Below are 14,263 nucleotides of genomic sequence, written 5' to 3'. Positions count from 1 at the left end.
AATGCTCAACGAATATCTAGAATATTTTAGTTACATGAGATAAATGACTCACTTTCGTATTTTTGAATTTCTCCCCTTAGTTGTTGATTTTGCTTTTGCTAATAAATTCCAATATATGTAATTGCACTTTTTTAATGATGCCAACCATGTGTCAAAGAATGGATATGTAGTTCATAACGATAATACTCATTAAGAAAAGATTACATAAGAATGAAAACAATGCCATTTTCTTCCTTTCTCCTAGAATCCCAAAATTGTGCTATGATGTATGATGTATGCTCCTTTGGAGCTGTTTTGAGTCTTATGATTGGATATGTGTTCATTGACAGCTGGTTGCCTGTCTTTTTTATTATTTTTTCTTTCTTACTTTATTCAATAATTAACAAAAACCCAAATTGATCAATTAAATTTATAGGAAATATTGAATAAGGATGAAAACAATGCCATTTTCTCCTTTTTTCCCCAAAAGTGTCCCTAAATTTGTCAATTAATCGATATAAATGGCAATTGCAAACAAATACATAGATTAAAACGTTTGTTGTCAATCATTGTTTATTTTACCAGTAATTTACAGAAATACAAGGGCAAATACAGAGTACTATTCACAACTCGAGTTTTATCCCATCTCCTGTTGCAACAATTTCAACAATTTTGGGGGTTTTGGTTTTGTCTGAGCCAGTTTTGGGAACGGTGACAGTCAATACTCCATTGCCCAAATCAGCTTTGATGTTACCCATGTCTACATTGCCTGATAGTCTGAATTGTCTCCAGAACTTACCCTCGCAAGACTCCCGTCTGCGCCATTTGTAGCCCACTTTCTTCTCCTTTTTGCTTCGCTCTCCACTAATTGTAATCACTCCGTTCTTACCCGCTTCAATCTTAATATCTCCCTTCTTCATCCCTGTAAACAGATAACCACATCTGCTACAATTCCTGCCTCTGATACAATTTATTTGGAAAAGAAAAGAATAAAACGGGGAGTTAACCAACCTGGAGCATTGAGGGTAAACACATGGGCTTGTGGGGTTTCCTTCCAGTTGGTTCGAACGAGGGTAGGGTCTTTCATAATTTTCGAAATTGATCGAGGGAGCCGGTCCAACACCTTCAACGGATTCCATAAATCACCGTAAAGCCATCTGTATGGAAGAAAAGCTCTTGCCGGACTCAAAAAAGATGCTGTAAAAACCATTACGATGCCCAAGATTGCTATCGTTTTCGCCATGGAAAACTAAAATTTTCACAGGTAAGAAACCCCTGATTGAGAGAAACCCTTTTCGTATGATCTTACTTCGCCTGTTATGTTCTGCTACAAGAAAGAAAGCCTCGTAATCAATGAATTATCGAGATATTTTTTTAATTTTTTAATATTCTAGATATTTCCATAATGCTTTTGAGTGGGATAGAGACTTCCACATTATAGCTCCCCACTCATTTTAGTTTTATCTTGTACCAAAAAAACTCAGTCTCTATCATATATCATAAATCTATATTCAGGTTGAGTTTCTTATATGTGAGATAATAAATAACATAAAATGAATTTTCTTATGAATTCAGTTAAATAATTTATATGGTTAAAGTTATAGCATTAAAATAGAAAGTTCAAGAGCATTACAAGTTGTTAGGCCAACGTATTGAATAGAAAAGCTAAACAGAACAAAAACCAAGGAGAAAAAGGCACAATAGACTACTAAGACTTCAAATTGTGGAGGAATATCAAAGCATTCTACTCATTCACCACCATGTTTAATATTTGGGTAGTTCCCTAATCGACTTTTTTCATCTCATGAATCTTCTTCTGTTTCTCTCTTCTAGCTTTCCTTTCTTTCTATCACGATCCTCTTGCAAATAAACCATAAAAGCCAAAGAATAATTCTTGAGATCTTTAGTGAGAAAAATAAACCTAACCAAAGAGTCCTTGAATTCAAAGCTCTACTTTCCAATAAACTCATTTTTGCCATCAATTTTCCCTACATTTCCTTCCAGAAGTATTTTTTAACCTCATCATCGTTTTTCTTAGTGCTCTTGATTCTTTGTGAAGTTTCTAAGGGCACCATGGAATTGAGGACAATGAAATTCATATTGATTTCCAACTCATTGTCCTTAGTGGGATTATAATAGGAGTTGAAGATGTCTTCAGGGGATGTGTCTGTATAGATTTTGTAGATATGGTCCAATTATTCACTTCACTATCTCCAGTAGAATTCAAATTCACTTCTAGAATGCTAGTTCCCATTTCTTTAGCAGCCTTATCTTTGCTTAAATTCTTTTCCTTGTTTAAATTCTTTTTTCTCGCTAGTGACTACTGCAATTCTCATTGACCTTTCCTTCTTATTTTCATTTTGGTTGTCCTTATTCTACTCATCAGCATCCTTCTCTAGGCTCATTTTAGGTCTTTTCTCTTTTTCTTATTTTCCAAGTGCTTTGATTTTCCACTTTCACATTTTTCCTTACTTCCTGCTTGGTCTCCTAAAAGAGAGTCTAATCTGAAATGCCTTTCTTTAGAAACAATTCTAACCTCCTTATCCAAACCCTTTCCTTTTTTCATCCAGGGTTCTCTTTTTGGGTAATAGTAGGATGTCTTGGGAACTATTTTTCTGTGAGGAGAATTAGATGAGGATGAAACTTCTAGACCACCACAAATTCTAAGGGGTTTCTTGGCAGCAAAGTGAGGGCTTTGGAAACCATTTTTATATTTGGGCTTTCCGATATTAGTGTTGGTTTTAAATAGAGTATGGGGTAGTTTTATGCAATTTGAATTGGTTAAGATAGTAGATTAATCCTTGATGCAATGGAAGAATGTCCCTGTTGATAATGAAGGTTTCCTCAGAAAATAAAATGTAGAAAGGAAAGCTAATCAAGTTCCTATACCTTAGATATTAACAAAGGAAAATGGTAATTATGGACAACCTCCGAACGACCACCTTATTTATTAAGTGCCATCTTTCTTCATCCCAAGGATTTAGAAGACCTAACTTTGCATTCTATAAGTACATTTACCATAAATTAGTCTTGAATATATAGCTAACTTTGCATTCTGTTCTGGCCTCATTTTATACAGAAATAATCCATGACAAAGCATTTAATTAAAAATGATGAAAGAGTCACAACATGAGCTTATCTATGTGAGCTTCCATTATTGCTACATGGCCATTTCAAGGAACAGAGGAATTGTCCCTATGATTTTCTTTGAAAGGAAAACCAAGGAATTCTTCCTTGTACAACTGATACTTGGTGTTGCTGCCTTGGATACAATAGGGATGAAAATCTCATAAAACTTAAGTGTTGAAATGATGTAATACATGAGGCCAAAGCAATCAAAGATGAAAAATTTAAGGACCATCAAAACTAAACAAAAGCTAAAGAAATGAAATTCTAGATAGAAGTCCGAAACATTGAAAGAGTTTGAAAGACTGTTCTCTTCGGCTTATTGTTCTTGCTTCAATGGTTCAGCAGGTTGGAAACATCTTCCTTCATTTGAGAAAGTTAAGAAAGCCACTAACCTGAAATGTAATATTGCTCTTCAACATACCACAGCTTATTTGCTGCCCTGGCTCTGAACACCTTCAAGGATGATAAGAACACTGATTCAAATGTTCTGAAGTCCAGTTGGTCAGACGAAAAAGCTGAGCTGTGCCATTTGAATTAAGATAAATTTTTAGAACCGGAGTGCCAGATAGGATGACTGCTGTAAAGGACGAAGGTATTCCTGGCCACCAACATTGGATGGTGGATAGTTGAATCTTGCACAGTACCTCTTGTTTTGGCTCTAACAATGGATTTGCTGGTTGAAAAAATACCGTAAATTAGGACTGCATAATTCTAATAGAATAAAAGTACAAAATTTTTTTCTGTATACAATAAAAGTAAAACAAACGTTGAGATGAATGTAAAAACCCATACCAGAGTTGTGAAGTATATTCCTGTTTCACTTCTGGCCTCGGGATTTCCTCACCTGCAAAGACTACTGCTTGGAGTTTCTCGAAGATAAAGGGATTGAATACTTGATGACCTGAACCGTAGTGAAGTGGATGACTGCAAACAAACCCTCAGCCACAATTTTAACTAGGTAAATTCATTTTTTAGGATGGACAGGTGTGCCAGGGACTAGGGCTTTCCCATAGTGTTCTTGTGCATATCAAGAGTCCAAGACACAAGTGGATAATTGGTATATTACCATTTCCAATGATACCAACACTCCTGCTTTCCTCCAAATCTATCTTCCCTTGATTTGATGAATCAAATTTGCTTTGTTAAATGACAATTTGAAATTCTGTACTCCACAGAATTGGTGGTGGAATTTAGCCAAGGAAGTCATTGAAGGCAATGGGATCAATATCCCCTTCATTTCCCTCTTTTACCAAATAATATTTCTACTAACACTATTTTCTGTTGTTAATTCTGTATAACCTAGCAAGAAATAATTAACATTTTATTAGGGGTAGCACTTTTAAATGCTGAAACAGTAGATAATAAGATATGCCCATTGTTTATGCATTTTATTGCTTGATATTAAAATTGGAAGCATTCTTATTAGCATTTTGGTTACCTTTTGGATCAATTCAGGAAATGACATGAATTTTGTGCTTTCCCCACAAAGATTGGTTTTTGTGCCACACAACATTAAGTTTGGAACATTGAGACATTGTGAATAGCTACCCCTCCCAAGTATTCAACAAATACCTGTATAGTTTTTCAACATTCCTTTCAGGGGATTGTACAATATTTGCTAATTTACAAGCTCCATCAAAGTTTGTTATACCACAGACAATTGCCTGAGATGTGTATAGTTGATATATAAGAAAACTTTTCCAAAAACGTACTCTAACAAGAAGCAGAAGTGCTTACAACAGTTATGGTATACTTGCAACCAAAGTCAAGCAACAAATTAAGGATACTACGATCGTCAATGAAAAAATAACTATAGAGCATGGTACTTGCAAACAATATCCCTTATTTCTTTAGACTGCACGTTTAATTTTAATTTACAAGTTATATACTTTCCATTTTCAAGAAAACAGTAAACTATTCCAAAAGACAATCTCATATGATTTCTTAATAATATGAAACATTAACTGAGTATCTTGAAATGGAAGAAATGTAAGCAGGTACAATGCAGTGGAAGGGATAACATAGCCTTTCTCACACTCCTGCCCAGGATCATTATTTGGGCAAAATAGATCTCAATTCCTCTCATTGCAACAACATGATCAGTTACAACTGCCTTGGTACCCTTTTGGAAAGACGATACCTGTGGGTACAATTTCATAAAAATTTCTTGTTAAACCCTCCATCAGTTTTATGTGCCTCAACTGTCATAAAAGGAATTATATTGTATACCACAATAAAAAAAGAGGGATCAAACAAAATCAAAGGTGAGTACCAGCTATTTCTGGAAAAGCATGGATAGGAACAGGGCACTATATGCTAATACATGATTGTACCAAATTCTTATCAAAGAAAAAGATAATTTTGAATGAAACCCCTGTCCAATGAAAGTATTACAAGGGTCAATAATCAGAAGTAATCTATTAGGAGGCAAAAAAAAGAAAGTATCCACTTATAAGGATGATGAAACAAAGCCTCTAATGGGACTATAGTGTTGCAAGAAATAGATTGTATAACGTCACCTAAATTCTGAATTGGTACTGCGAGAGAAATGATCTTGTGTATCTTCCTTTCACATGCTCTGTGCAGTTCAATAGACCTGGCAAGTCATCCTAGGCAACGGAGCCAATATCCTTAGTTCATCCTCTCTTGTTCTGAACAATCTTACCATCAGCACTGCTTTCCGCCGTTAATTTTTTCTCACTGGCCAAGCAATAAATTAACCATGTAATTCAGGGTAGCACTCTCAAAGCCTGAAATAGTACATATTCCCACCGTTTGTACATCTTGAGGCTTGATGATAAAGTTGCGAGAATTCTCATTACCATCAATTCTGGAAATACCATGAAACTCCTTTCTCAACAAAGACAACTTTCTGAGCCACACGGTGTTGAGTCTGGAACAGGACACTGTTGACTGCCACGTTTCTTCCAATTATTGAGCAAACAACTTATATAATTTTTCAGCAATGTTTTTCCTCTGTAGATTATATAATATTTTCCTCTTTCCAAGCTTCATAAAAGTGTGCTAGACGGTATAGAATTTTCTGAAATGTGGGTGTAATTGACATCCAGGAAAACTGCTACATAAAATTGTTGCCTAAAAAATAAGGAAAAATGCTTAAAACATATCCAATGTACAACAAATACAGAGTACTTGTACTGGAATTCAAGTAACAAATTAAAGATACTAGGATTTTCAATGAACAAACTGCAGAGCATGATATTAGCAAACAAACTACCTTATTTCCTTGAGCTGTTTGACTTTAATCTAGCAGTTGTATATTTTCCATTGTTAAGAAAATAGGAAACTATTCTAAAAGACAACCAAATATGGTTTTTTTTTAAATATAAAAATCAATCAAATGTCTTAAACTAGAATCAGATGTCAAGAAGTGGAAAGGATCATGAAGAACTTTGAACTAAAGAATCGTTTATAACTGCCTTGGCCCTTTGAAAAGGCGATACCTATAGGTGCACATTCTCAGAAATTGTTTGTTAAGGCTGAGGTCTTGTGGGGGCTTAGCTCCTACTTTTTAGGTCTGTATATTTGAGCAGGTAAAATTGGGGTGGGACTAGAAATTGTTCCACCAGCTTAAGAATTTTATTTGCCGCTTGACAATTATGTAAATTAAATTTCCATAAATACTGCACATCGTACAAAAGACCAACATCAGAATTCATGAGACTAAGCTTCCTTAAATTTAAGAGCTTAAATTTTTAAGCTAAACAGCATTACAAAATTCATGAGACTGGCAACTTTAAAATATTCTTAAAAAATATCAGCAACTCCAACTTTATTTTTAGGAAGCCGCCTCCGTAAGACCTTAGCGTAAGCTATGGTCCTCTCCATCAGTTTTAACATTTATGTGGAGTTTAACTGTCATAAGCCAAATAACATCCATACAATTTATTGTGAAACAACACTGCAATAAAAGAGAGAATTCAAACAAGCTCTGCCTCAAAGAGTATCTATCATTCGATACAACGGGCATAACAAAAGGGTGAGTACCAGCTTTTTCTGGAAGAGCAGGTATTTGAACAGGCTGCTGTATACAAGTACATGATTGTCCAAAGCTCCAATAAAAATCTCCTTATTGAGAAATTTGAATAAAAAGTTTAAAAGCCTGTACAATGAAAGCATATCAATGTTCAACAGTCAGGAGTGATCCAGCAGTAGGCAAGAAAAAGCATATCCATTCACATATGAAACACACCTTTAGTGTAAGTGTAATACTCCACGAATCAGATAATAAACATCCAAGACCAGAGTCGCAAAGCATATGAGAAAATTATCCATCACCCTCTAGTTACTGTAAAACTACAATTGAATAATTTATCTTTTCCTGTCAATTCATTCACATTGACCTGCAAAGACTCAAGAGTGATGCTAAACTAGTTTAGAAATAAGATGAGAAAATTATCCATCATCCTCTAGTGATGCTAAACTAGTTTAGAAATGAGATAGCTTTGATAACAGCAATAATTGAAACATCAAAGTAGGATTAGCAATTATTATTGCAAACTGAAACTTACCATAAACTATAAACATGCTAGTATATAAACCTCAAAAAACATAAACAAAGCTTGTTAATTACTACAAAATCATTATCAACAAAAAGAAGTTTTGTGAATAAAGCTTACACTTCCTCTGTTGGGGGTTTCACAGTTGACGTATAATTTGTTAATTACTATAAAATTCGTTAACAAAAAAAATAAATTTTGTGAGATAAACTTACTGTTCCTCTGTTGGTATACATAGTATGTTGATTATAAAGCTGCATAGCAGATGAAGATCAGAAAACATGACTTAATCTTTCTCTGAATGTTTGACAGAGATAGTCGATAGTGCCATCCATTACTCTGAAACATTTTGCTCTCCAAGATTTGTAGGAACACAAAATCAAAATAAGAACTGAAAACCCAAATGCATAGCCCATTCCTATTCCCACATCCCACCATATATCCTCCAACACTTTTTTGTTTCCATCATCATTGGGAGAAGCATGATACATTGATTTGTAGGCCCCACATAGATCTAAATTGTTCGAGAATGATGAAGAATCAAATGCCGTCATTTGTCCACCTTCTGGTATCATATCTGATAGATTATTATGAGAATCTAACCTCGGATGTAGTGTATATGAATCTCAATATGTTTGATGCATTGACGTTGAACTGGATCTCTGCAAAACTTCAATGTACTCATCATATTGAGATTCATATGCACTACATCCGAGGTTTGATCCATGATGGAGTCATAGATTTGCAGTACTGTCCCACTTCTCACCAAGTTGCTGACATCTTCACGAAGGCATTCACTGAGCAGAGGTTCCACTTCCTCCAAGATCTTCTTGGGTTGAAGGAGACTACAATACCGTAACCTTCATGCTTAGTCAGCATCTATTTTGAGGGGGGGGTTTCTTCCCACTGGGTTTTCCGTCTTTCCTTATTTCTTTCCTCTTCTATATCTTTAGTTAGACTTAAGGGGGGTGTTAGCGTTAATTTCCAGTTACCTGCATAGATTATGGATCTTAACGAGTTCCTTTGTTGCATCCATAATATGTGGATTGAAAGCTGCTTTTTTTGTTCTAGCTCCTAGGCTCTGATACCATGTAGATTTTTGCCATCACACCAAAAGCACGTACTTGTGGTGGAGAGGGATCTCATCATCGATATAATTGCTACGCCAACACCCTCCCACACGATAGAGCTGGATACAACCATGTACCATGTAGGATTCATACCCACTACATACCACATCAATAAGCCAAACTTATTAAGTGAAAGGTCTAGGGCTTGAGGGACTCGAACCGATGACCTGCGCTCTGATACCATGTGAAATTTACAGCTGTAGCAGTATTGATCTGCTGGAAAAAGAAAAAAAAGACAAACTTTGCAGGCAAAAAACACAGAAAATACAGAGCATGAACAAAAAAAATAGAGTATTGAAAGAAAATAATCTGAAACTGTTATTAACTTTTTCTTTTCTCAAAAACAATAATAAAAGGCATACAATGTGCATACACCTTGCTGTGTTTAGATCCACACTTTGTGGATGTAACTAAAAGAAACTTGAGTTAGACTTATATGTTAAATTGTTATGAATGAAGGAAACTAAAGTTAATAGTAATTGACAAAAGAAGCGGCTTTCGATCCACATATTATGGATGCAACAAAGGAATTGATTAAGATCCATAATCTATGCAAGTAACTGGAAATTAAAGCTAACAGATGGCAGGTGATTCCTTCCCACGCGCAACAGTTAAATCCTTTCCATGATTGAAGCGTGGAAAGAGAGGAAGTGAAGTTAAGGCCCTCTTTGAAATCCAACAGGGAATTTCTATCATCCGCATAACAGGCGGAAGAGTGAGGAATCAATGCTAACAACGACAGCAATAGTAACACCCACATCATCACCATCTTCATTGCAGATTGCACAACAGCTCAATGTTTATCCAAACAACTTGGTCTCTCTGTATATATAATGGGAATTAAAGCCCATTTATAATTGTATTTCGCCTATCAAATTTGTGGCGCAAATCACTGGAAACTTATTCTATATTTCATTTATTCTGCCGGGCAAAGTGGGGGGAAATCTCGTCCATTCAATTTTCTCACTTGTTTTTGTTCAAAATTAAATGTATTTCTGACGTTGACTATACCTAATTTCCACAGTTCATGTAAGGTTCCTGTATGACTTGTTGTCGTTTCCTTGACGTCTTTTCTAGTTTCATCGACCATAGACTTCGCGCTTTCACTCGCTCTATCAACCCAACAATCGAGGCGAAATCTGCGCTCAAACAGCCTTCCTTGAAAGTCAATTAGACTTTTAATAAACTTAGCCTTTTTATTCGTTCACTCTGGTCTATGCAGTCATCAGATTCGTATTTTTTAATTAGCACTTCAGCATGTATTTATTAACTAGCATATATATCTTAAATTTTAATTTAATTCATATAAAATACATTCATAGATATCCTTTTCAGGTGTCTATTATTTTTTATTAATTTTATATCATAAAGTCACATAGGCGCCTCGAGAAGAATATCTCTCGACGTATTTTATATGGATTAAATTAAAATTTAAGGTATATATGCTAGTAGTAGTGGAGCGACATGACATGGAAAAAACAAAATAAATTAATAGATAATTATATAGTATCCTTTTATTAAATTGAATTATATTATAATATTATTATATTATCATGCAAAGATATATGAAATTTTATATATCCATTTAGACTATTTTTAATTATATATATCTTGCAAGATTAAAGCATATACTAAAATGTAAGATATATCAAACTTTATTTAATGATGATATAAAACTTTATTAAATGGTTAGTATTATGGGTATGGATAAGGTTAGGGTTAAGGTTAGTAATATGGTCAAGGTTAAGGTTTACATCATTGTTAGGGCTATGATTAGGGTTTATATCATGGTTAGGTTCCACATCAAAGTTAGGGTTTGGTTTAGGTTTAGAATTATGGTTAGGGTTAGGAGTTAGGATTACTTTTAGGATTATGTTTAGGGTAGGGTTATGGTGAGAGTTTAGTGTTATGGTTAAGGGTGGATGTTACATCATGGTTGAGGTTAGGGTTAGGATTGTGGTTAGGCTTAGGATTGCAATTATTGTTAGAATTTTGCCTAGTGTTAGGATTTACATAATGGTTATGGTTAGGGTTAAGAGTTAGTGTTAGTGTTAGGATTAATGCTAGGGTTTACATCTTGGTTAGGGTTAGGGTTAGGGTTAGGGTTAGGTTTAGGGTTAGGGTTATGGTTAGAATTTATATCATAATTAGGGTTATTGTTAGGATTATGGATAGGGATAGGGATTATGATTATGCTTAGGGTTAGGGCTTGAATCATGGTCAGTGTTAGTGTTATGGTTTGGGATAGGGTTTATGATTAGGATTGGGATCATGGTAGGGATTATATAATGTTTAGGTTTAGGTTTACGGTTAGGGTTAGGGTTAGGATTTACATCACAGTTAGGGTTAGTATTTATGTCATGGTTAGTGTTATGATTAGGGTTAGGTTTTAAACTTTAGGGGTGGGGATTATTATTACGGCTAGGGTTTAGGTTTATGATTAGTGTTATGGTTAGGATTACGATTATGGTTATGGTTAATGTCATGTGTGGGGTGAGGGTTAGGATTAGCGTTATAGTTAGGATTTTGATTCGGGTTAGGGTTTAGGGTTATGGTGAGGATTATGGTTAGGGTTAGGGTCATAGTTAGGATTATGGATACAGTTAGGGTTTACATCATGTGTAGGGTTTGGGCTAGGGTAAGAGTTAAGGTTAGGATTGAGGTTTAGGGTCAAGGTCAACATCATAGTTAGGGTTGGTTTTAAGCTTAGGGTAATGGTTTAGGTTACAATTTGCATCACCATAATCATTAGGATTAGGATTATGATTAGGGTTAGGGCTTAATATTAAAGTTAGGGTTAGAGTTTAGGGTTAGGATTAGGATTTTGGTTAGGGTTGAGGGTTAAGGATAGGGATAGGTTTTCAATTAGGTATAAGGATTATTGTTAGTGTCAGGGTTTAGAGTTATGGTTGGGATTAGGGTTAGGGTTAAAATTATGATTAGGGTTAGGGATTAGAGTTATAATTAGGATTATGGTTAGGTTTATGGTTTACACATGGTTGGGGTTATGGTTAGGGTTCAAATTATGATTAGGCTTAGGGTTATGGTTATTATTAGGATTATGGCTAGGGTTAGGGTTTATATCATGGTTAGGGTTAGTATTAAGGGTTTTTGTTAGGATTAATGTTAGGGTATATACCATGGTTAGGGTTAGGTTTAGTGTTAGGGTTATGGTTAAGATTGACATTGTGATTAGGGTTAAGATTGACATTGTGAGGTTTAGGGCATAGGTTTAGGTTTATTGTTAGGGTTGTGGTTAGGTTTCAGGTTATAGTTACGATTATGGTTACAAATAGGGGTGTATCATAGTTAGGGACAATGCTTAGGTTAAGGTTAGGTTTTGGGGTAGGTTTATGATTACAATTATGATTATTGTTATGGGTATATAATAGTTAGGGATTATAACTTGTGACTATTAGGCTTAGCTTTTGGGGTAGGGTTAGGGTTAGAATTTAGGATTATGGTTAGAGTTATAATTTAGGATTATGGTTAGTGTTTACATAGTAGATAGGTAAACAAGTTTATCGATAGGGTTAGGGTTTGGATTAGGGTTAGGTTTGTGCTTAGAGATAGATTCAAGGTTAGGGTTAGGGTTTATGGCTAGTGTTATAATTAGGCTTAGGGTTTATGGCTAGTGTTATAATTAGGGTTAGGGCTTAGGATTAGGGTTATTGTTAGGATTATGGTTAGGTTTAGGGTTCTAGATAATATTATGGTTATGGTTAGGGGTGCATCATATAATTAGGGAAAATGCTAGGGTTAGGGTTAGGTTTTGGGATAGGTTTAAGATTATGGTTATGATTAGGGGTAAGTGCACAAAGATGGTGGTAAAAAAGGGGGGTATAAATGGACATTTTTTTTCTTTCTTTCTGAAATCAGGTGAACTTCAACGTGGAGGCAAAATTTGAAAATCATCCACTCAAAATATGAAGATAATCAAAGAACAAATATTGTAGTACTCTGAATCTAGTTTCCAAACTACTAAACTTTTTCAAAATTGGATAAGATTAAGGGGGTCAAATCCTTCGCGCACGAAAAACTGACCTTGATTTTTTCTGAAAAACATAACATAGTGTCTGACATGCGCATCAAAAAAGTCATAGTTAGATTTAGTATTTTGACAAATCCTTTGGCAGAAAGATAGTTAAAAGTGAGCAATAGAAGATGTGTATTTTTTTGTAATTTTTTGTTGAGTATTTTTTTTTTATGATTTTTCCAATTGAGCACATTCTGAAAATTAGGTACATGTTCGTGCGCAAAGCATAAGTTGCACTAAACAAATTGAAAAATATAATTTTTTTTAAAATTGTAAAGAATCAAGTGCACTACAATAATATATAAAGTTTTTTAAATTTGGATAAGTATATCAAAAGTTATTCAAAAAATGGTGCACCTATGTCTGTGAGAACTATGAAGACACTAGTAAAAGAAATTCAATAATAATAATATGTTATTGTTGTTCAAATTGAAAACAAATTATATGGTTAGAAAGGTCAGAAGATGGGTGAAAATATAGTGGCAATTTTAGAAATACCCACTTTATGAAGTGTAAACTTGATGATAACAAAGTCGATAAACCAAGTTGATAAAATAAAACACGTCAAAAATGAGAGAAATGGAGGGAAATCAAACTTTCAATCCGTAGTTTTGTCATCCAGGCCTATTTCCAAGCCTAAACAGTCAAAAATGCGTACGGGGTACTTATGGTTAAAAAAGCGCGTACGGGGTACTTATAGTGTAAGCAGCGCGTACGTGCTACCTTTACTATAAATAGCGCTATTGTATAATATGATATTCTATATATAATGTGTATATACATATAATATATGTAATATATAATATGTGTATAATATGACATTGTATATATAATATGTTTATATACATATAATATATTAAACATATATATACACATGTAAGTGTATTGTCTCCCCCTCTCAAATGCATACAAGGTCTCTCTCTCTCTCTCTCTCTCTCTCTCTCTCTCTCTCTCTCTCTCCATACCCCATCCCTCTTTCTCTTCTTCTCTCCCTCCCTCCCTCCATACCCCACTGCAACTGTGTCTGCATTTCTATAGAAGTAAGTGAATTTATTTCTTGTTTGCAACTTCCTCTTTGATTTTTATCATGTATCCTCTCCTAAAAAAATTGACTGATGGATTTTTGTGTGTATATTGAATAGGAGGAATAGGGTTTGAAATTGAACCACGGGTGTATTACCGTGACAAACAAGGAAACCTATAACAATATTCTTCTCGAATGTGTTTTTAATGAGCAGAGCAGATGTGGAAAATAGTGTCAACAAAGCAACATGATGAGTCAAAGTACACGCAATATATTTTTCAGAAGAAAACAACAAGTAGGAAGAGAAAGAGGGAGAGTAACACAGATGATGTCCTATAGAATGATAGTGGTGGGTATGCAAGAGTTCCCATGTTGTTACACAACGCCTGTCACCTAAAGAAATTAAAGTTTGTTGTATGCATGACAGTGGTAGTATATGATGATC

The 14,263-nt window shown here is 34.7% G+C and overlaps 1 protein-coding gene and 1 long non-coding RNA gene across 3 annotated transcripts; both read right to left on the bottom strand.

The window, feature by feature from the left end:
• Positions 1-522: 522 nt before the first annotated feature.
• Positions 523-5,525, bottom strand: LOC131055193 (22.7 kDa class IV heat shock protein). 2 transcript variants are annotated; one of them, XM_057989788.2, is made up of 4 exons: positions 3,901-5,525; positions 3,501-3,781; positions 991-1,303; positions 523-901 (listed from the first exon to the last, which is right to left on the bottom strand). In XM_057989788.2, exons 3-4 carry the CDS (start codon positions 1,220-1,222, stop codon positions 603-605), a joined length of 531 nt encoding a protein of 176 aa, XP_057845771.2. In that variant the 5' UTR covers positions 1,223-1,303; positions 3,501-3,781; positions 3,901-5,525; the 3' UTR covers positions 523-602. The 2 variants fall into 2 exon arrangements, with proteins under 2 accessions (XP_057845771.2, XP_057845774.2); XM_057989791.2 differs by lacking the exons at positions 3,501-3,781; positions 3,901-5,525 and having other exon boundaries at positions 991-3,474.
• Positions 5,526-5,531: 6 nt separating this feature from the next.
• On the bottom strand, positions 5,532-9,597 carry LOC131055194 (uncharacterized). The gene is made up of 3 exons (XR_009108178.2): positions 7,844-9,597; positions 7,322-7,472; positions 5,532-7,231 (listed from the first exon to the last, which is right to left on the bottom strand). It is a non-coding gene; the product is annotated as an uncharacterized LOC131055194 (long non-coding RNA).
• Between the last annotated feature and the right edge of the window lie 4,666 nt (positions 9,598-14,263).

This window comes from Cryptomeria japonica, chromosome 3 (assembly GCF_030272615.1).
Source record: "Cryptomeria japonica chromosome 3, Sugi_1.0, whole genome shotgun sequence".
Classification (NCBI taxonomy): Eukaryota; Viridiplantae; Streptophyta; class Pinopsida; order Cupressales; family Cupressaceae; genus Cryptomeria; species Cryptomeria japonica.
This window is presented reverse-complemented; position numbering and strand designations above follow the sequence as displayed.